General features: G+C 15.1%; 2 protein-coding genes across 2 annotated transcripts, besides 22 other annotated features; one reads left to right on the top strand and one right to left on the bottom strand. All coding sequences in view use genetic code 6, as the record gives it.

Annotated features, from left to right (window-relative positions):
• The first annotated feature begins 9 nt into the window (after window positions 1-9).
• Window positions 10-61: a microsatellite.
• A 297-nt stretch (window positions 62-358) lies between these two features.
• Window positions 359-413: a microsatellite.
• A 1,043-nt stretch (window positions 414-1,456) lies between these two features.
• On the top strand, window positions 1,457-2,985 carry IMG5_152080 (hypothetical protein; the record flags this gene model as incomplete). The annotated part of the gene is made up of 3 exons (XM_004030795.1): window positions 1,457-2,520; window positions 2,602-2,752; window positions 2,959-2,985. The coding sequence occupies 3 exons, from the start codon at window positions 1,457-1,459 to the stop codon at window positions 2,983-2,985; spliced, it is 1,242 nt and encodes a 413-aa protein (XP_004030843.1).
• Window positions 2,986-3,670: 685 nt separating this feature from the next.
• Window positions 3,671-4,051: a microsatellite.
• Window positions 4,052-6,569: 2,518 nt separating this feature from the next.
• Window positions 6,570-6,613: a microsatellite.
• Window positions 6,614-7,155: 542 nt separating this feature from the next.
• Window positions 7,156-7,229: a microsatellite.
• A 911-nt stretch (window positions 7,230-8,140) lies between these two features.
• Window positions 8,141-8,204: a microsatellite.
• Window positions 8,205-8,454: 250 nt separating this feature from the next.
• Window positions 8,455-8,509: a microsatellite.
• Window positions 8,510-8,609: 100 nt separating this feature from the next.
• Window positions 8,610-8,649: a microsatellite.
• Window positions 8,611-8,655: a microsatellite.
• A 157-nt stretch (window positions 8,656-8,812) lies between these two features.
• Window positions 8,813-8,857: a microsatellite.
• A 200-nt stretch (window positions 8,858-9,057) lies between these two features.
• Window positions 9,058-9,189: a microsatellite.
• Window positions 9,190-9,253: 64 nt separating this feature from the next.
• Window positions 9,254-9,294: a microsatellite.
• Window positions 9,295-9,959: 665 nt separating this feature from the next.
• Window positions 9,960-10,010: a microsatellite.
• A 2,378-nt stretch (window positions 10,011-12,388) lies between these two features.
• Window positions 12,389-12,425: a microsatellite.
• Window positions 12,426-12,885: 460 nt separating this feature from the next.
• Window positions 12,886-12,922: a microsatellite.
• Window positions 12,923-15,697: 2,775 nt separating this feature from the next.
• Window positions 15,698-15,764: a microsatellite.
• A 254-nt stretch (window positions 15,765-16,018) lies between these two features.
• Window positions 16,019-16,061: a microsatellite.
• A 167-nt stretch (window positions 16,062-16,228) lies between these two features.
• Window positions 16,229-16,272: a microsatellite.
• Window positions 16,273-19,838: 3,566 nt separating this feature from the next.
• IMG5_152090 (hypothetical protein) lies at window positions 19,839-21,087 on the bottom strand (the record flags this gene model as incomplete). Its single annotated transcript, XM_004030796.1, has 3 exons — window positions 19,839-20,913; window positions 20,965-21,029; window positions 21,082-21,087. 3 exons carry the CDS (start codon window positions 21,085-21,087, stop codon window positions 19,983-19,985), a joined length of 1,002 nt encoding a protein of 333 aa, XP_004030844.1. The 3' UTR covers window positions 19,839-19,982.
• Window positions 20,017-20,089: a microsatellite.
• Window positions 21,068-21,117: a microsatellite.
• Window positions 21,068-21,125: a microsatellite.
• Window positions 21,087-21,117: a microsatellite.
• Window positions 21,126-23,917: the final 2,792 nt, after the last annotated feature.

Consider the following 23,917-nt stretch of genomic DNA (forward strand, 5'->3'; position numbering starts at 1 on the left):
AAATAAATAATATATATATATATATATATATATATATATATATATATATATATATATATATTAAAATATCTTTTATATTATTTCAATAATGCTAAAATAATGTTAATATTTCCTTTTTTTATGTTTTAAATAAAAATTTATTATTTTATAATTATAATTTATAAATTTTAAAATTTATGTAAATAATATATTTTTTATTTTAATTTCCATCATTTACTTTATAATATTACTTTTTTAATATTTTATATATTTTTTTTTTTTCAGATGATTACATTTTCAATTAAAATAATTAAAATATATCCAATAATAGCTATACATCCTAAAATAATAGTTAGTACATAGAAATATGTTTCAGCCTAAATAATAATAAAAATAAAATAAAAATTAAAACAAAACAAAACAAAATAAAATAATAGATTTAACAAAATTAAATCAAAAAAAAAAATATACTATTAAAAATAATTCTATACATTAAGTTATTTTATTATATTAAGTTTTTCTTAATAATTAATAAAAAAATAATATTAAAAGCATCGATAAATTAAATATGTAAGGTCTCCAAAATTTATTTTCAAATACAATAATTTTTTAAAGATTTTTCATTTTTTTTTTCTTAAAAAATTCATTATATAATACTATTAATGAAAGTTATAGATAAAACAAACCATTTATTAAAAATATGATTCCTGAATAGAACCCCCATTAACTTAAATAGTAGCATTATTCCATATTTTTTATTTATTAATCATTTGAATATACAAATAAAAATATTGAATATAATGAAGCAATGATAGATCCAGGAAATATATATATAAAATATTGGAAGTTTAATTCATATTAATATATCATATAATTCATTTTTTATATTTATGAGCAATTTAATAATTTTATGTGTTATTATTAATATTTTAAATTAAAAAGTAATATTTAATTTAATTTAATAATTTTATTAAATATTACTTTATAAATTTTATTCATATTCATTAATTTCAATTAAAGCTTTTATCATTTTTGTGTATAATTTAAAAAAAATATTTAAATTTTAATATAAATTATATATTGATATCAAAATTAAATTTAAAAAAATATTTTTTTATATTAATTTTGGTTTTTTTTATTAAAAATAAACTAATATTATAAATTATTAATTTAATAATTGAATTATATTAAAATTACTATTAAAATCTATAAAACTAAAAAAAAAAAAAATTAAAAATAATAAATTTAAATATAAATATAAATTTAAAATTTTTCATTATATTTATATCAAATATATTCGTCTTCAAATTTTATGTAAACTTATACTTTTTTTTTTCTTATAATAAAAGATTATTAAAAATTTAATTATTTTATCAATTAAAATAAATTTATAATAAATTAAATTATAGATTACTTTTATCATATTTAACTATAAATTTTCCAAAAAAATATAAAATATAAATAAAAAATTAAGTAAATGTAAAAATTGTATATTAAGTTTAACTAATTAATCAAAAATCTAGATTTATTTGGATAACCAATAGGCCTTCACATGAATGATTCATTATTTTTTAAAACTGGATTCGGTGGTTTTATGTCACTAATATCAATAACATTAGTATTATTATTTTTCAACTCAAGTATCAATTTATTTATAAATAAAGAAGAAGTATTAGTAAAATAAGATCGTAGATATTCAATCGATCCATTCAAATCATAATTAAATACAGATAGATTTATGTTTATGACCAGTATACTTCCCCAAACAAGCACTTTATAATTTTTAAAAAATCCATATTTTAATATTACTATGGAATAAGTATCAGTAGTTCGTGAAGGAAGTACACGTAAAAGGAAATCATATTATATAGAACTAGAGCCTTGCTAGGATTATCATTTCGAAAATTTAAATTCAGAAACGGATTTTGTATAAATATACAAGCAATTTGGAACAGACTTTTTATGCCCAACTTTAAAATCAATAATGTTTATAGAAGGTTTATTTTAATCAAGCACGTTTTCCTATATATCATTAAAAGTAGTTCCTTGTCAAGAAAGTAGTGATTAAAATAGAAAATGGATACCCTAGTCTTGCGCTACAAAAGAATAAATTTAAAATGTTATCTAATAAAAGGGTTTTCATGCAATAGGATTTTATCATACTAATTTTGTATTAAATCCTGATAAATCTAAAAATTATTTTACAAATTATATAAGCGATAAACTTTATTTCACTTTCGTACCTAAATAAATGGCTAAAGTAGTAGATATATACTTTTAAGATATTGAAGTTAATACTGATTAATCGCTTATTCCTTTTAAAAAAATAGAGTCTCAGTTTTTTTTAACCTAAGAGAGTAATGATATTAGAGAAACAACAGAATTAGGAAGAGAAGATACAGCTTTTGTAACTTTAACTTTAAGGAAAAGTCCTTATGTTACCAAAATTAATAGAAGCTTTAAAAAAATTTCGTAATTAATGAGTGAATTAGGTGGTTTTATTTAAATTATTTTCGCTGCAACTCGAATTTTGATGATGAAGTATAATAATATTAATTTTATTTTAGAATTAGCAAATTAGCTTTATTAATTTGAAATTAAAGAAAATAAAAAATCAAATAGTACACATGAAGATAACCCATAATTAAGCGAAATCGAATAAATATCAAATAAATAAGAAGAAATAAAGAAATTAAATTTAGTAAAATATGATTAATTAGAATTAAGAAAATAAAAAATGGATTTTATGCTTGCTTAATAAATATTTAAAAGAGTAATTTAAAAAATAAAAAATAAAGATAAATTATATCTCCAATATTTAAACTTAGAATAAAATCACAAAAAAAATATTAATAAATTCAAAACTTTAAAACATATTACAAAAAAAGAATTCTTAACAAAATAATTTAATAAACTTCTTTAATAAAATCAATAACTTAAAATTGGATTTGGATATTTTATTTCTATTATTACATGCAGTAAATTATGTGGAACATATAAAAATGAATATATAAAATAAGCAACTAAATTTATGAATAGAGATTTGGATATTATTGCAGTACTTGATAAAATATAATAGATAGATAAAATTAAAAAAATTATTTTTGATAAAAACTAGCAAAAATTATTCAATTTCTACGAAAAACCATATATTACTTTTAATAAAACTAATCAAAATAATTAAGGATTAAGTCTTTTATAAAACAAAGAAAATTTTGATTCGTTAGAATCCTATAAAGAACTTTATAACTCTTATCATGTGTTAAATACTTAAAATAATTAAGATAAACTCACAAAAGAAATCAATAAAAGATTATTTTAAAGTTTAGGAAGAAAAATGATTAAAACTTTCGAATTTTCATAAGAAATCACAGAATCTTAAATTTAGATTGATAAAAATTAGTAAATACTTAAATTTGTAAATTTAAATGAAAATTAAAATCCAGACAGGGATAAAAAGTATTTCTCAAATATTAAAAACTCATTAAATGAATAAAGATTACTTGATTATGCTTCTAAAAGAAATACTAATCAAAATTCACCTTCTGTTAATAGTTCACCTTAAAATTAAAGATGTGTATTGCTTTTAGATGATATTACATATATTAAGTCTTCAAATTCAGATCATATGAAAATGAATATAAATAAATAACATTCAAATAATTTTTTTTAAAATTAATAGCCAAATATTTAATAGCAATAATAACAATAATAACAATAATAAACATAATAAAAATAATAACAATAATAACAATAATAACAATAATAACAATAATAACAATAATAACAATAATAACAATAATAACAATAATAACAATAATAACAATATTAACAATAATAAAAATAATAGCAATAATAACAAATATAACAATAATAACAATAACAACAATAACAAAAATAACAAAAATAATAGCAATAATAGCAATAACAAAATTAAAAGCAATAATAACAATAACAACAATAAAAACAATAAAAGCAATAAGATCAATAATAACAAAATTAACAATAATAATAATAATAAAAATATTAATAATAATAATAATAATAATAATAATAATAATAATAATAATAAAATATTTAAATGAATTAATTTATTTTTGATGATAATAATAAAGCTATTGATTTTCATTAATTTTATTTATAAATATAATAGTAACTTAAAATAATTTAATAAATATAATTAGATTATTAAAAGTTATTAATCTTTTTTAATATTAATCAAGAAAAATTTATTAATATAATCAATAATGATTAATCTATTCTAAATAATAAATTATAATTTAATTAATTAATTTAAAATGAAAATGCTGAATTTTAAGAAAGCATTGAGATTAATTTGCCTAAAAGTACTTTATAATTGAATTTAAATAATCATAGTGTATATATGAGTTAAAATATATCATAGAATCATCATAAAATATGATAATTTATTTTATAATTATTTAATTTTATAAAACATAATTTATGAAATATAATAATTTTAGTATAATTACTAAGAAAAAATAAATTTAATTTAATAATTACATATTATTATTAAATATTTAAATAATAAAAATATGCCTTAAATAACATATATATTTTTTTATTAATTTATAACGTAATTTTATTTGATATATTATAAAATTAAATATGAACTTATTTATAAATTTTTAGAAAACAAGAAATTAAAAAACATAAAGTATTTAATTATATAATATAAAATTAATTATTTTATTTTTTTATTTTGAATTAATAATTTATGCATAATTTTATTTAATATTTCCAAAATTTTTGTTTTAAAATTTAATCTTTTAAATAAAAATAATTGCGAAAAAAATTGATATTGAAGTAATATTTCAATTTTTTAAATTTTGGATATCTTAAATGTTTTTTATTTAACTAATATAACTATCAATCAAATTAAAAAGATATTCCGCTTTTACAGGTTTTTGAAGCAGTCCATCAATTCCATTTCTAATAGCTTTATTAATTTCTGCATTATCTAAAAGAAAAGTATATAATTTAAATAAAAATAAAAATTACCATCATAAGCAGTAACAATAATAATTGGGGTATTTATATATTATTCATCTTTTATATAAAATTTAATTTTTGAGGTGGTTTAATATCCGTCCATAATAGGCATATTCCAATCCATAAAAATAAATTAATAAGGATTTTTGCTATCAATTTTATTATGTTTTTTAAATAAGAAAATGGCTTCTTTACCACTGTGACAGCAATCAATTTTAAAAATATATTTTTTATTCTAATTTAAAATTATTTTAATCATATCAATATTAAATTACTCATCATCACATACAAGTACTTTTAAAATCAAAGTTTCTTTTAAAGAATTTTATTATTAATTAATTTATTATAATTGTATAGAATCTTGATAAGATTATTAAGTAATATAATTAGGTCTATAGCAACTATCATAGTTTTGCAATTTCTTAGATTTATAAGTGACATTACTGTTTGAATTATTATCTATTTATGTAAAAAATTTACTAAATTTGAAAAATTTACTAGATTATGTGGCTTATTGTTTTTTTGGGGATGATATAAATTAAAATAAAGATTACTACTGCTGTTACTTCTATTATTAATTATAAATTGATGTATACACGAAATTCTTATCTTGCTTTAGATTTTCATGTTCTTCGAAATCTTAAATATCTAAAATAAAACTGCTATTATACAAATTATTTTATTCAAATGTCAATTTATCAACTACTTTTAAAGAACCATTATTAACTAGTTCTATAGAATTTTAAATATAACTTTAAGTATAATTTATCAAATGCCTTGTTGTAGGCTTTTTAGTTACTTAACCCTCGCTTAAATTAGGAATTTAGAGTTATGAAAATACAGTCTTTTATTAAATATTAACAGTAGAAAACACTTATTTATTAGAAAACCCTTTAATACTGATTTATTTAATTAAATTGATATTATACTAGTTTAATTTATAATAAGAATAAAATGTAAATTTAGATCCTTTGTATTCCTTTTATTTATTTATATTAATATGAAATTCATTTATTTAATAAAAAAACATATATTTATATTTACTTTCGAAGCAACTTACAATTTAAATGGACCTATTATTTCAACTAAAGTTTTACATATATTAAGTCCTAATCCGATTCCATTTTTATTTAAATTTCCAACATTATACGTTTAAAAAGGTTAAAATAAATTTTTGAGAATTTATTCACACATTCCAATTCCTGAATCTTATACTTAAAACTATATAAGTCCGACAGAAAGTCTTTCCATATTTTTATTATTCCAATTATCATTTAAATAGCATTCGATTTCTGAATAATCTTTAATGTGTATTTTTTAAACTTTAACACAGACACCTCCTGTCTAAGTAAATTTCACTGCATTACTTATTAAATTAATTAGAATTTATTTTAGTCTTTATTCATCCGAATATATAACATCGTTTTATTTTATCCAATCATCAGTAGAGAATTAAATTTTGATTTTTTTCTTCTTTCCCACAAATAGATTTCCATTAATTTTTCTAACTCTTAAAGTAAATTAATTATACTAAAACTATGAATATTTAATTCTAACTTTCCTATTTTTTTTATTTATTTTTTTAAATTATTTAATTTTTTTATAAAAATATTTAGATTTTGAAAAAAATAATACCTAATTTTTTTTTATTATTATCTATAATATCTTATATAATAGATTTCAAAAACTAACTATTCACTTTAGCAACAATAATAGCTTCAAAAAAATCATTTAACTATTCTTAGTTTATTTTTCGGAAATTATTAAATAAATTAATTTTATATTATTCTAAATTTATGCATCTAGAAAGGTTGAATATTTCCTTTATCCTGTCAATAGTATAAATAATTGCATTTAAAGGAGTTCTTAAATCATGAGTAACGTTAGCAAATGCTATTTCTTTATATTCAATTTATTTTTTCATTTTATTAATTTATTAAAAATATATATCTTCAATTATACTTAGTATTAAAATTTCATTTTTATCTAAAGTAAAATATTTTATAAATTAAATTTCGTAAAAATTATCATCGCAAATTCCTTTAATAGTTCCTTATTTGATTAATGTATTGGCTAATAAAATCTCGATAAAATTTATACTTTTAGTTTTTGTTGATAAGCTTTCTTGTGGATTCCTAGTATTTATAGCTATTTAATCTGCAGATTATAATTATTATTATTATTATTATTATTATTATTATTATTATTATTATTATTATTATTAATATTATTCATTACGTTTTTTTTTATTATAAAACTAAACAGAATTTTTTTTGCTATTTATATTTTCAAAGCTCTTATATAAATTATTTATTTCTTTTTAATTTAAATTTTATACATTGTTTTTAATCTCTTTAATTTTAAAATTTTTCATAAAAATTTGAAAATTAAATACTTCGTTTATTTTAATTATCTCTGGATTATCAATTTATTTATTTTTTATTTAAATTAAATTTGAATTACTTAAAATATTGAATTTATTTGCTTTTATTAATTCCTCTATTAATATTTATTACAAATATTAATTTCTTTTCTTATTTTAGTAATATTATTATATTTTAATTATACAAAAAATTAATGTTTTCTAAGTAATTTCTCCTGTACTATTATATTTCAAATAAAATATATAAAAATGACTGAAAATGCTAACAATACTTAAAGCAATTTAAAATATATATTTAAAATCATAAATAATTTAATCTTATAAAAAAAATATTATTAATCCTTGTAAAAAAAAGTTAGGTTATTAATCATTTATACTTAAAATAATCCAAAGCAAATCGTATACAATTAAAAGCAAATATACAGTTATTTTTATGCTTTATTTAAGAATATTATTATTATAAAGAATTAATTGTAAAATAAAAAAAAATGATACTAATAATATCATAATTATTGAAAATAATAAGTTTTTCTAACCAAAAAATATATCTAATACAACCAATATTAAACATATAAAAAAAAACTAAATTAAGTTTGTTTTGTCCATTTTGTTTTATGTTAATTTTATTTATTTTATTAAATTGTCTATTTATTTTTCATTCTTGATAAAATTTAATATTTCCGTTTACATTCTATTTTTTTTAATATATCTTATTTTGTTTACCTTTTATATCTATAATTTTAATTTTTTTTTAGGAAAATTAAATAATTTTAAATTACTATAATATTAATTTTTAATATAATCTATATTAAATTTTAAAATATATATAAATTTATTAAATTAAATTTAATTATTATTCAAAAACATGATAATTTAATTTAAATAAATTCAATCATATATATCTAATATATTGTATGTAATTTTACTTAAGCATAAAATATAATTATTCTAAAATAATTTAAAAAAATTAATATAAGACAATTATATAAAACTATAAAATAATTATTATACAATAAGAAAAAAATTAAATATATTTTATTTAATTAATCCTATAATAAAGATTTTAAATAATTTAAGTTAAAATTATAATTAAATTAAAAAAAAAGAATTAAAATTTAAGAAATATAATTAAAAATAATAGAAATAAGAATTTTCTTATATTTTATTTATATAGTTATAAATAAATTTATATATAAATATTATAAAATATAAATTATTTTAATTATAATATAAAATATTAAAAAATATATTAAAAATATATTATTTAAAAATATTGTTAATATTTAAGATTCATTCATATTTAATTATTATTTAATTTCATATTAAATTTAATGTTTTTCCTTATAAATAATCTATTTAATTTTTTAGATTCTGTTAAATAGTTCTATATTGTATTTATTAGATTTAAGTATTTTAAGGCATTAAATTTTATACTGGCAATTAAGGTATATTATTCAATTAAGGAATTTATTACATTTAAGGGTTTATTTATGAATTTATACAAGGCATTTAATAATTAATTTATGTAATTTATTAAATCTTTTATGAAGGCTACTAAAATAATTATTAAAATTATGAAGTTTAAGAAATATTTTAATTAATTTATGTCTACGGAATAGAATTATTAATAATGATTTATTAAAAAGGTTTTTATTATTACAATAATTACTATTAATAGTTAAATTATTATTATTATTATTATTATTATTATTATTATTATTAATATTATTTTTATTATTTTTATTATTATTAATAGTATTATATTTAATTTTATTATTACTATATTTATATTATTAATTTTACTTTTATTATTAATAGATTTAAAATTAATACTATTATCGTTAAATATTATTATTTTTCTATTCAATTTAATACTAATTTTATATATTTATATTTTTTTATTATTCATTATTTTTTTAAAATTTAATTGCTTTTTATTACATAGTTTAATTTTACTTATTATTTATCATAATGTTTTATTAAAAATACTATTATTATAATTTTATTTAATTTCTTTCTTAAAAGTTTATGTCATGAATATAATTACAATGATCTCCATGTTTACATCCATTTTATGAATTATAATTTTTGCAATATTTTGATTCTTCTATATACAATTCATTATTATTTTAATTCATTTATTTAAAATAATTTTATACTATTTTATTTTATGAAATTTATCTCTTTTAGTTTAGATTTAATTAATAATTAATTTATTAAATACGATTTTAATTATTACTATTTGGTGTATCTTTTTTTATGTTATTTTAAGGTAATAAATTTTTACTGTTAAAAATATAGTTCTATATAGGTTATACCATATTAGTTTAAGATATTTAATTTTATGTTTTTCCCATAAATCTATTTACTTGCATTGAATCTTATAATTTATTTTACATATTAAATAACTGTTATTAAAGATAATTTTTTTTATATTTCATTTGATTATTTAAAATTAATTATTTATTATTATTATTATTTTATATTTATTGTTATTTTTACATGTAATTTAAGTTATTATTCATTGGATTTAATTACATATTATTTTAAATATTTCTGCTTTTTTAATTGCATTTAATAGTAATATTATTATTAATTTTTATATTAGTATTTTAATTTTACTTATTATTCTAATATCTCATTATATTATATCTTGAAAACTACTTATTATATAATTTTAAATTATTTCTGCCTAAATTTTAATTTATAGAACTTTATTTTCTCAATTCTTTATTCTTTAAATATAAATTTTATTGTTTTTCTTATTATAATTATTAATATGAATTTTATTATACCTCTTTTTCTATATTTTCCTCTTATAAATTATTTTTTTAGTAAAGCTTTTTTATTATTTTTATATTTAAACTAATAAATTATAAATCTGACTTTAATATTTTTAATTGATAAACCTAGGAAACTAAATAAAAAAATAATTAAATATATAAAATTTTTTGATAAAAAAATAATAACGAAATTCATCATTATTTGTATTTTCATTTTTATTCATAATCAATTAAATCAATTTTTAAATAATTTCAAAATTTATTCGATTTTTTATTTTTTCTTCTTATTAAATTTCTTTTTTCATATCTTCATTTTATTTAAGTTTTAGAATTTCGATTTCTTCTTTTTTTTTCTTTAAAATACTTTTCAAGTTCTTTTCACTATTATTAAATTTTTCTTGATCTATTATTTTATTAAATAATTTTTTTTTAAAAAAAAAATATACTTTTAAACGCCATTTCAATAATTTATAAAAAATCAGTTTCGCTTTGTTTATTTAGGAAAATTTATTAAGAATCTTATTTAGTTTCTTATATATTTTATATATTTGAATAATTAGGATGAGCCGGAATTTCAAAATCAGCCTTAGATAATGATTAAATTTTAGGTAATATTACTATTTTATTATCTACTTTTTATTAAGACTATGAGGATACTAATTTAAAAAAATTATTTTCTAATGTTTTAATTTTATAAGGATAGTAAAATTCTATTTCAGGTTTTATTTCATCTAAAAGTTATCTTTCTTCCTTCTCTAATTCTTTTAACATGTTCATATTACTTTTCTCTTATTAATTTTCTTTCTTATTAATATCTTAAACGTTTTTATGAATACTTTAACCTAATTCTTTTAATTATTATTAATAATTCTAAAAGTTTATTTAATTTCCTTAAAAAGAGCTTACTTCTGCATCTTAATCAAACAGAATAATATTATCGTTTTATGTAAAGCTTTAAAAATATATTTAATTTATGATACACATATAGTTTAATTTTTACTTGACTGTCTTTTATATTTGCGGTATTTCTGTTTATTCATTTAATTTAATTTTTTTTGATTTCTAACATATTTTTTAAAATATATATATTAAGTAAATTTTTTAAAAAATAAAATACTTAAGGATCTTCTGAATTATTTAATAATTCTTAATTTTATTAAGTATTTTTAAGATCATTTTATTAATATTCTTATTAAGCCTCATTTTATTTCATTTCAAAATTATGTATCCAATCGTTTATTAGTTTAATATTTTATTAATAAAATTTCTAAAATGTTTCTTAATATAATAAATTCATATTTTCTATTTACAAAAGTTTTTAAATTCCCAAACCAATATGCTTTTTTATTTTTTAATAAAATTTATAAATTATATTGTTAAAATACAAAATCTTATTACATATGCAAAATCAAGGTTTTCTTTAGACAGATTATGATTGATAAAAATAGTAAATATTTTTGATAATAATTCATCGTTTATATTTGTACTATAAGCACCTTCGTAAATCCACTTTCCTAAAATTTTAAGACCAGCAGAATTTATAAATCTATAAATTTGTTAAAATATATAAATAAAAGATAATAAGTAAAAAATTATATAATTGAAAAGAATTTTTAATATAATTTAATTAAATATAATAAGCAATTATTATGTATGCTTTTCATATTTAATATTTTTTTTATTCTGTCTAATTATATTAATATATATACATATATCCTTTAATTTTTTTAAATTATTTATACTTTTAAACGATTTAGTAATTAGAATTCAATAAAGCATTTAAATCATATATTTTATCTTATATTGATTTATTATTTTTCATTTATAAATAAAAAGGTTTAATTTATTTATAATTTGTTAATTTTTCTAAATATTTAAATTATAAAATGGTATTATTTTTAAAATTGTTTTTTTATAAACATATTTTAAAAATTATTTTATTATTAACCTGTAATTCTATTTCCTTGTTTATTAAATTTTTATATTTTAATTTTATTAGGTTAATTGTAATTTTGTTATTCTAATTATTCCATTTTTATATATATTTTTAATTTATATTAGGATTATAATTGTTATTGCACTTATAATTTAAAGTATTAGTATTTTATGTTATTATTCTAATAAGTATTATAAAAATATTTTTTTTTTTTTTAATTGATACTATTATAATATTTATAATTTACAACCTTTTTTTTTTTTTTTTTCTTGAACAATTTAATTTCTTATTATTTAAAAATAATAATAAAATAAACATAATATATAAAATATATAAAAAAATATATTTAGAAATATGATATAATATAAAATAATATGATTTTTTTTTTTTCATTATCAAATATTTAATTAAATTATTTATCTAAATAACTTAATTATAATATAAAGTATATCTATTTACAAGAAGTAAATTATAATCAAAAAAGTTTTAGTAAATTCATTATTATTTATTTGTTTATTATTCTAATGTATTTTTTTATTAAAGTATTTTATTATTTTTTCGTTTTAACATTAAAGATGAATTTTTAAATTCTTATAATTATGGATTTATTTTTTATTAAATTATTTAATTAATTTATTAAAAGTTTTTATTTTTTTAATTTTTCTAGTTTTAGATATCTTTCTTATAATTTTCTTAATTTTATTTAGAATATTATTAATTTTAATCTGCCTAATATTTTGCCTATATACGCTCTTTTAATTACATGTTTTATTTTGCAGATGAGCAACCCATTTTATTGTTATTATTTTTTTATTTGTTTTAATTTTTATCTTAAATAAATATTATTAAGTTAACAAAATTTAATAAAATAAATAAAATTAAAATTTTGACTATTTCGCTATAAAATAAAATAAATTCCTAAATATGCCAAAAAAATATATATATATTTTTAAATTAGACAATTATTTTATATAGAATTATAAATAAAATTGATTTTTTTATAAATCATACATTTTTTAATATTTGACCGATGATAAAAAATTTAATTCAAGCGAAAATAATTTTTTATTTTATATATATATTAAAAAATATTTGAATCAATTTTTAATTTTTTTGAAATAGTTAAACTTACAATATTTTTTATTTAAAAAATCAAATATATTAATTTGAATTAATTATTTTAGAAATAAATATAAATGCTACATTTTTGTAAAATACATTATATTTCAAAAATAACTTATTTTTATTATAGATTTTTATATTAACTAAAATTTTATAAATTATTTATTATTATAAAGATAGTTTTTATTTTATCATAAAAAAACATATATGTAAATATTTTTTTCTAAAATTACCTAATAAATATATTAATTGTTTTATATTTTTAAAATAATGATATGTTTATGTTTAGATGAATAAAACAAATAAATTTTTATATATTGTATTAATTTTATTTTATAATTTTTTTACATAAATAAATTTGTAATAATTATATTAAAATATGAAATATATTAATATATATTTTTTTACTTATTTATAATTTTATATATATAAATCAATAATAATATATATTTCTTTAATACAATTTACAAATTTTATAAAACAAATATGATTGGTTATATAATCTAATATTAAAATAATAATTTATATTTTTTTATATAAAAACTTAATCTTTCTAGTTTATAAATAGTATTAGTAATAATTATAATTTATTATAAAAAAAATATATTAAATTAGGCTGTTTAAACATGTGCTATAAAATTATCATATTTTATATTGATATTAAAATTATAAATGAAAATAAAATAAAGATTGAACTTTTTTCTTTCAAAGTAAATTAGATAGTTCAAACATACAGTTTTTTAGTTTAGTCTTTGTTTAATCTAACAATGATTTAGAAAAAATATCCTGTAATGGTAATGTTTTTTTTCTTGTATTAATTAGTTTTTACATAATAATAATTTCATTAATCATTTGTGTTTTTATAATTTTTTATATGTATTTTAAATATATAAATTAAAGGAAAATATATCTGAAATTAATTTCAGAATAATTAATTATTCCCTTAATATAAATATTATTTTAAATTGATTAAATTTAAGCAATTCATATACAAATGAATTGGGGTTTTGAGTTAAACATAATGTATCATGATTAATCCACATTAATATGATCATAGGTGTTTTCTTATTTTATTTTTATATCTTCAAGTTAAATACCTTATTTCAAGGTCTAGAAGTGCTACACATCGAAAATTTATAGCGGAAAATATGTACGTCTTTTTATAAAGATTCTAAAAATTAAAATAATTAAATGAAAGAGGACGAAGAATATGAATTGATAATTAATTTCATGGTTATTATATATAGCTAATTTTATTCTTTTTTAAAAAAAGTTATATTTGTAATAGATATAATTATATATAAAGTATTAAATAATTTCTAATATAAGATTTTAATAAAATTTTTCTAAAAATTACATAATTTATTGCCTTTTCTCTTTTAATCGATTCAAAATTTATTAATTTTTGTCTAAAGTAAATAGCTTTTAATTTCAAATTTACCGTTCATAAATTACTCTATAACACCAATAAACCTTTTTTAGAAAATGATTTTTCAATAATCAATAATAATAAATAAATCATTTTAATTCGATATTTCAGAAATTATTAAATTTTTTATTCGTGTATATAGATTCATTATATCATATTTAATTATTAATTACTAAGTATTTTGAATTTAATTTCTAATTTTTATTATATTCATAAATGCTTAATATTCAATAATTCTTAAAGGCTAAAGGCCTTATATCTTAAGCCAATTTACGTTTGTTTTAGTCACTAAGTTTATCTGTTTCTAAGAATTTTTTTTTATTGATACATTGTTATAATTATGTCTATCAGGCTACAGACTTTTTGAAAATTTGACCCTGTCTAGTTCAAGCTATTTTAAAGTTGAATAGGCGGACAGCGGACTATCATTTAAAAAAAAATAGTCCAGACAATATAGGCTAGCCTAATCTATTACTTATTAATATTTTTTGTATTTTTTTAAAAAAACTAAATAAAAAAAAAAGAATATCCATTAACTAGTTTTTTTTTCTCATAAAAGTAAAACCTGTAATTTGTTAAAATATGAAAAAAAAAATTGAATTAAAAAATTATTAGTTTATAGTTTAAAGCTTTACTTTTTTAAGATTGAGTTTAAAAAAAATACAGAAAAAAAAAAAATATAAATAAATAATATATATGCGCATATATATTTATTATTATGATTTTTATAATAGTATTTTAGTGGATTTTTCAGTTGGTTAGTTAGAATTATTACTTTATTTAGTAATAAGTAATTTTCTGTAAAACGCCTCCTTAAAGTTTAATTTTAATAATTTTCATAGTGAAGTATAATGGTAATTATGGTATGGAATTAATTCTTATATACATAAAAATAAACTACTATTATTAAAATATTTTCTGATATTGCATTTACTGAGAGTGAAATATTATTTTACAATGAAAAAGTAAATATTATATATATTACATTTTATACTGAAAAATAATGATGATTACATATTATATATGTATAAGTAATGAATATAGATATTTTTATAATAATATAAATTATATTATCATATAATAGATAATTAAATATATATTAGTATTAAAATAATAATAATTGAATTAGAAAAAATAGATTAAAAAAAAAAGTTTGATATTTAAGAATACTAAAAAAATGTCATTATTTAATTTGAAACGATTTAGAGAAAATTTATCTTTTTTATAATATTTCTATATAAGATATTTTAAATTTATTTTAATTAAAATATATTTTTATTGATTAAAATGATTAAAATATAATTATTTATTTTTAAAAAAATAAATTATATAAGAAAAATTTTTATTTAATAAGTAAAGAAAAAATAAATAAATATTAATTTATTATTATTAATATTATTTTCTTAATTTTATTTTTATATATATTATAAATTAAAATTATTAAAAAAATAAAGGAAAATTAATTTATTTAATATGATATAATTTACATATAAATTTTATAATACAATGAAATATTTTTGACAGTATTTTTTTAAAATTATTGTTTTTTAAGAATAAATTTTATTTAATATATTATTAAAATAAATATTAAAACTATATTATTTTAATATAAAAAATATTGATTTTACAATGGAAATCTCTAATTTTCTAAATAATTAACAATTCTTAGAATATTTGAACAAATTAATAGATAAAGTATATCAAATTTATAAAATTTTTTAGAAAACATATTATATATGTAGAAATTAGAATATAAAATAAATTAAATAAATACGAAAGAAGATTTTAATCAAGAAAATTAAGTTAAAAAAAAATGTATTTATAAATTTATTTTTAATATATACAAAAGAAAAATATTTTTAAAGAATAACAAAATTTTATTGATTAAGAAAATTGCAATTTAATCAACATATACTAAAATAATATAAAAATAAAAAGTTCTGATAATATAAAAGAAAAAATTTAAGAAGAATAATAAGAAGAAACTGAATAAAAACAAAAAAGTAATCTTGATTTATAAGAAGATAAAAAAATATAAGAGCAAATAAATAAATATAGTTTAAATAAATACTAAATAATTGATTAAATTACAGAAACCCTAGTAAGCATTTCATAAATAAATAATGACGAAAGTATAAAATAAGTATTAGCAGAAATAGATAATAGACTAAATAAATGCGAAACATTTTGTTTTTAAAAATATGTTTAAATGAATAATTCTAGTTAATTAAATAATGATAATATAGATTCAATAACTAAAAACTTTTAAACTTTGCATAGTTAAATTAAAAAAATTGACGAATTTTTAAATTTGATGCAAGAAGAATAGTTAATTTTATTTATTTTTTTTAAATAATAAAAAAAAAGGTTACTATTAAAATTATAAATTGATGATACAAATAAAAAATTTTAAATTAAAGGCAATACTTAATTAACAAATATTAATAATATAAATGATGCAAATAACAATGGAAATAATATTAAAGAATAAAATATTTAGATTTCTGATAATATCATTTAATTTGTACAAAAAATAAGATCAGATTTAGATGTAACTTTATAAATATAGAAAATATATAAATTATATATATTTATATTATAAATATAAGTATTTTAGTGACTAAATAAAAAACTTAGAATTAAAAATAATTAAAGTTTAACATGATAACTATAAATCAGAAGAAGAATATGATTAAAAACTTAAAGTTTTTGATGGTTAATATATTTTTTTTTAATTTGTTAAATATATATTTTTTAGAAAAAATGATAAATGTTTGGTAAAGTTTAGCCTTTATGACAGAAATTATAGAAAATAAGAAAACAAAAAAAAAGGTATTTTTTTTTGAGTTAATTTGCAATTAAGTAATTAAAAAAATATTTTATCGAAAAAAAATCATATATAGATTTTAGTTTTTTTTTTTTATATATTTTAAAATAAAATTAATTTTTTCTTAAATAAATAATTTAATAACATTAAATTATATTTAATAAATATTATATTAAATATGTTTAAAAATAATTTTTATGATATTAATTAATTTTATTATTATCATTTTAAGTAGTTTATAAATTATGTATTTATATATTATATTTTTATATGTATTTTTTTTTTCATTTAATTCATGTCAATAATAGCTAAAAGATCAGCTTAATTATTACTATAATTACATAATTTAATCCTTATTTATTAATTATTAATAAACTGAGATAAAAATATTATTTAAAAATCTATCACTATTAACATTTTATATTAATATTATCCTCAAAATTTTTTTGCAATGTATAAAAATTTTTTATGTAATTTCATTTTTTTCATCTAAAAAATATATTTCTCATATAATCGAATATTTTATCATATTAATAGTTGTATATATATAATTTTTTTTAATAAATTCTGTCTTTTTTATGTTTATTTCTTTTATTATTTAAATATAATTGAAGGGGCTTTTTATATAAAGATTATATTGATTTTTTAATTTTTTTTCTTAATATTTTATATTTCTAAAAGTTTAGATTACTATTTTTTTAGACATTTTTTATAGTATTTTTAACTTAATGATTTCCTATTATTTTATTTAGTTTATTTTAGCATAATTTTTTTAATATAATAATTAAAAATTTATGCTTAAAATTAAAAATAAAAATAATTTAGTTTTTTTGATTATATAGCTTTTCAAATAATTCACTTAAGACTAAAGAACCATTGAAAAAGCTATTAATTAGTTTAAATAGAATCATCAAAATTTATTTTATGCATCATTAGAGTAAAATTAATTAAATTTTTTTAAATACTTTCAATTTTTTATATTCTAAGATTATTATTTTTTTCATTTTATTATTATTTTTTGATTCTTATTTATTCAATAATTCATTTTTGTATTTATTTTAGTTAATTTAGTTTTTCTTATTGATTTTAAACTATTGTCTTAATTAATTGATATTCTTTTTTCTATTAACTATCCAATTAGTAATCATAATAATTTTTTACTTTTTTACATATTACATATTTCACTAGAATTTTATTTGTTTGAATAAAAATGATTTAAAAGTCTATTATTAAATTAGATTTTAATTATTGGTATATAACTATTTGATTCAAAATAATTCTATAAGAATAATTTTTTTACTAATATAAATTACTTTTTGTATACTAATAATTTATTTTATTTTGTTTTGATATATATATATATATCTCTCTATTTATTCTTTAGAGAGTACTAACGAATATAATAAGTTTATTTTTATCGAAATTATTAAAAATCATGTTTTCTTTGGCTATTTTTATTACATTAATAATATATTTATTATTACAATTCTTAGTTTGATTATTCGCTTTTAAATTTTCTAAATTAATTTTTATACTAATAAAAATAAAATTTTAACTTAATGACTATTTTTTTAATATTTAATTTTCTTATATTTTAATTCATCTTATTAATTTTGAATTATTTATTTATATATTCATTAAAAATATTTCTCTTTAGCTATCAATAAATTTCATATAAAAGGAGCATGTATAATATATTTAAATTGAAAAAAAGACTACCTTTATCTTAAGTTTAAGCGAAACAATCAAGGCATATTTTAAATACATCTAAATAATTTCCTTTGTATATAAGATTACGTGTAAATTAGGGATATGTCTACATTATTGATACAAATGATTACTGTTTAATTTATATTTTTTATATTTTATTGATTTGTTTTGATTATTGAAAATTATGAAATATTTCTAATTATTTTAATACATTTTATTTTTCTTATTTTATTAACAATTTATAGGTTTGCTTATATTTTTTCTAATATAATTAAGCTCTTTATTAAATAATAAACATAATTCGTGTAATTATGTATATTTTTAGTTTTTATCATTATAAAAATAATATTAGTTAATTTTCTTGTCTATAAAATATATAATAATTTATTTTAACATAATTAAAATAATAAGTTTAAATTATATTTTATTTTAAATTCTAACAAAATATAATTTTTTTATTTTATTATTATAAAAAAAGTTTGTTTTTATAATAATTTTCATGAATTTAAATATATTGAATTTCTTTTTAATGATGATAAATAAATTATGTTCATCTAAAAAACTCAAGTTAGTTTCTAGTAAAAATATTATTTTTTTTAACTAAAAATTATTTCGATTTTTGATATTTATGATGAATAAATATATTTTTTTTTTTTGCAGTTTGAAAAATGTTTAAATACTTATTTCTAAAAAAAGGAATAAAAAAAAAAACATAACTAAAAAATATTATTTTTTTTGCTTTTTAAATTTTTAAATATTAAAAATGCATAAAAAAAAAGAATAGAAAAATCAAAATCAATTCACTTTTTTCCAGTTTTCTTTTCAGTAGGTACGGGAGCCTTTTTTTCAGCAACAGGAGCTTTTTTTTCAGCGACAGGGGCTTTTTTTTCAGCAACAGGGGCTTTTTAAACGGGTGCTTTTTAAGTAGTAGCAGCAGAAGCTTTAGCAGGTACAGGGGCAGTTTTCTTTTAAGCAGCTGTTTATTAGACAGCGGTAGTATTTTTAGCAAGAGGTTACTATTTTTTATTTACAACTGGTTATTTTTAAACAGGAGCATTTTTATTATTTTTATTATCAGCTGCAACAGGAACAGTTTTTTTGGGTTCTTCAATGACCTTTTATGCAGTTGTGTTTCTTTATTTTCTCCATTCAACTAAGAACTTTTCATATTCTTCTCTAGCGGCCTTAGTTTTTTAAGATCTGGATTTTTTTTCTAATAAATAGACTCTTTTTCTTCTAAGTCTTTCAGGAGTAATAAGTCTTTAAATTTTAGTACATTTTACTCTTTCTTTTCCAGTTCCAGATTTGAAAGTTCTTCTAATAACTGATTTTTTTACTAAAATTTAATCATCTTCCTTTTTCAAACCAAATAATTTTTTTATTTTATTAGCTCTCTTAGGACCTAATTTTCTAGGTAAATTGACATCAGTTACTCCTTCGATTTCTTTTTCTCCTTTCTTTACTACTTATAAAGCTAAAACTCTCATGTCAGGTCCAACAATACATCCTCTGACTGATTTTCTCTTCTTGAAACCACTTCTTCTTTCAGTAAAGCATGAATGACCAGCAGATAATAAAAGTCTTACTCTTCCTTTAGCAAAAACTCCTTATTTCATTGGGAAACCTTATTTGTCATTTCCTCCTGCAATTTTAAATACATATCCTTTGAATTCATCACCTAAAGAATCAGCTTGGACTTCTTAACCTATTCTTTTGTCCATAAAAACATTACTTTATTATTTATTTAGTGTAAGTTTTTTATTTTATATTTAATTTTTTTACCATTTTTTATCGTCATCAATTTCAATGCATTTTTGACCTCCGGTTACGGGATAACTTATGTTGAACTTTTTTTTAAAAAAAGCATATTTATATATTTATAATGTTTTTTTCTTTTACTTTCATTTTTTTTTTTTTTTCTTTTTTTTTTTTTTTGCTTTTTTATATCTTTGATTTTTTCTTTTTATTAATTTGTTAACTTTTTTTAATTTTTGGACCTTGATTTTTTTTATATTTTTTAATTTTACTTTTTTTAAATATGAATTTCTATTTATTAAAGGCAAATTAGTTTTTTTAATAATAAAAAATAAAAATAAAAATAAAATAATTTATATAAATAAATTCCTTTAAATAAATTGAAAAATAAATAAAAAAATATTTAAATGAATAGTCATATTAAAAAAATAAATATTCTATTTAATTTTATTTAATAAAAAATAAAATATGGTAAATTTTGTTAAATATTCATTTTATAAAAAGTAATTATATTAATTAATATATATTCAATAGTATAAAATATAAAATAAATTAATGTAAAATATTATATTTACATCATAATAAATTAAAAAATTACTAAAATAAAATTCATTACTATCTTAAAATACATAAAAAATAAAATAAAAACCAAACCTTCTCATCTTAAAGAAGTTTCCCAAGAAATAGTACTCGTAAAAGCATCTGGCCTAGTTAAATGAATAATATCTGCCATATTTCTAATTTTAAATTTTTGATTAAACTTGGGTAAGCTTAAATACCTATCTAATCCTTTAACATATAAATTTTACATTTTCCCAGTTTATTTCTACACTCTTTTTAAATTTAATTCATCTTTTAATTTTGGTAGTAAACAAGGAATTTCTCCTTTTTTATCTTTTTTTGGAATACAGTTCCATTTTTTTTCCATATCATATATATTTTTATCATATTTATTGTAATACCTTAATCCTGCCTCAAACTAAACAGTTTCTTTGCCTACTGTAGGTCCCAGTCTATGTATTAATAAATGAGAAATAGGATTTATGTTTCCTTAAAATTATATATCTTTTATAGAATTAGGTTTCTACCTACCTTAAATTGTTTTATCATAAATGGAAAAAGGCTAATTTGGTATATTTTGTAGTTTCTCTTTTAATGAATTATCTTAATTTCTTAATTTTAAGACCCATTCAATATCTTATTCGGTAATATATTCTACTTTTAAAAAATGACTATAAGCATTTACATTTCGAGGAATTCCGATTCTTTTTTAATCTTTTTAATTCATATTAGGAGATTCTGTTATCGATTTTTGATAAGGAGATTTAGTACTTTCGGTTTTTACTTAATTACTTTTTTAAGTATTTTATTTTTAGTTATTTTCTTATTAATTTTACTTTTTTTTATTGTTAATCATTTTTTATTTTGCTAAAAAAATAAAATAATAAAATATTTTTATTTTTATTTTTTTTTATCAAGAAATATATTTATTTTTTATTTCAGAATGTATATAAAATAAATAAATAATAAAATGAAATTATGGTAAAAAGTAAATATAAAATAACTATAAATCTTTAATTTTTGGTTTTGTTTATTTCTTATTATGATGCTTTTTATTTAAAATCTGATACTAGTAAATTATTTTTAGCTTTCATTATTAAAATCATTTGCAAATATAACAATTTTTAATTTAAACTATTATTATTATTATTTTTAAATAATTAAATACAATTTCAATTAGAATACATTTTACTTAAATCTCTTTATTATTGTATTTGCAACTTTTGAAATATCAGCATATTAAATCAATTCGTTTATTGATAAAAGATGAATTTCATTAATTAGTTTTATATTTAAACAAAAGATAATGAAAAATCTATATAAATAAATTTAATTATCTGTATCATAAGTTATTAAAATAAATCACTTTATTATTATTCCTCCATATTTAAAAGCATTCTAACTCCCTATTCTTTTTACAAAAAGGATAAAATAAAATAGATAAAGTCATTTTTTTTAAATATTTAGTTTTTAAAAAAAAATAATAATAACGATATCAACAACTCTTACATTATTAAATTTGTTTATGTTTCTATGTTTCAGCATTATTTAATTATCAATAAATTATTTTCTAATTATTTATTGAATAGAATTATATTTTTTATTTTAATTATAAGGATTATCGATTGATAAAAAATATACAACTTAACTATTTGTATATGGGTCAGATAAAATATTGGATTAAATACTTATTATGCACTCGCATTTGTACATCAAATTCCTGTATATATTTAGTTATATATTATATATATTTATTTTAAGCAAATCTAGATTATTTTAGAATTAAATTATATTTTAAAATAATTAATATGCTTTTATTTATATATTTATAGATTTTATATTATTAAAATTATATTTAAAATAATGAATTTTTATATATATCTATGTAATATATAAAATAATTAAATTAATAAAATGTTTCTTTTTACTAATATTTTTTAATTTTAAATTTAATTGAGCTTTGCTTGTATTGAAAGTAAAAAGGATATTTTATGGTTATATATATATTTATATTTATAATATATATAATATTTCATTATTTTTTACCTCACCCATAGTTTTTTGTCCTAAAAGGCCTTAATTACAAAGAATTTACATTAAAATGTTATTATTTTTGTTACTTTTTAATAAATTTTTAAAATATATACTTTATTATTAATGCAATATTATAATATATATCGAATAACATTATTTATAAAATATAGACTAATTATTTATATATTAATGAATTAAATATATATATATTATTATTATTATTTTAATATAATAAATAACTTTAAAATTATAACAAATCTTATTTATTTATATTTTAAATTGATAAAATGTAATTTATCTTGTATCATAATAGTATATTTTTACTTGAATTATTGAATATATTATATTTATAAAAATCTAATTAGCAAAAAAATTACTTTGAAAA

This window comes from Ichthyophthirius multifiliis, assembly GCF_000220395.1.
Source record: "Ichthyophthirius multifiliis unplaced genomic scaffold scaff_1120509251165, whole genome shotgun sequence".
In the NCBI taxonomy this organism is placed as follows: Eukaryota; Ciliophora; class Oligohymenophorea; order Hymenostomatida; genus Ichthyophthirius; species Ichthyophthirius multifiliis.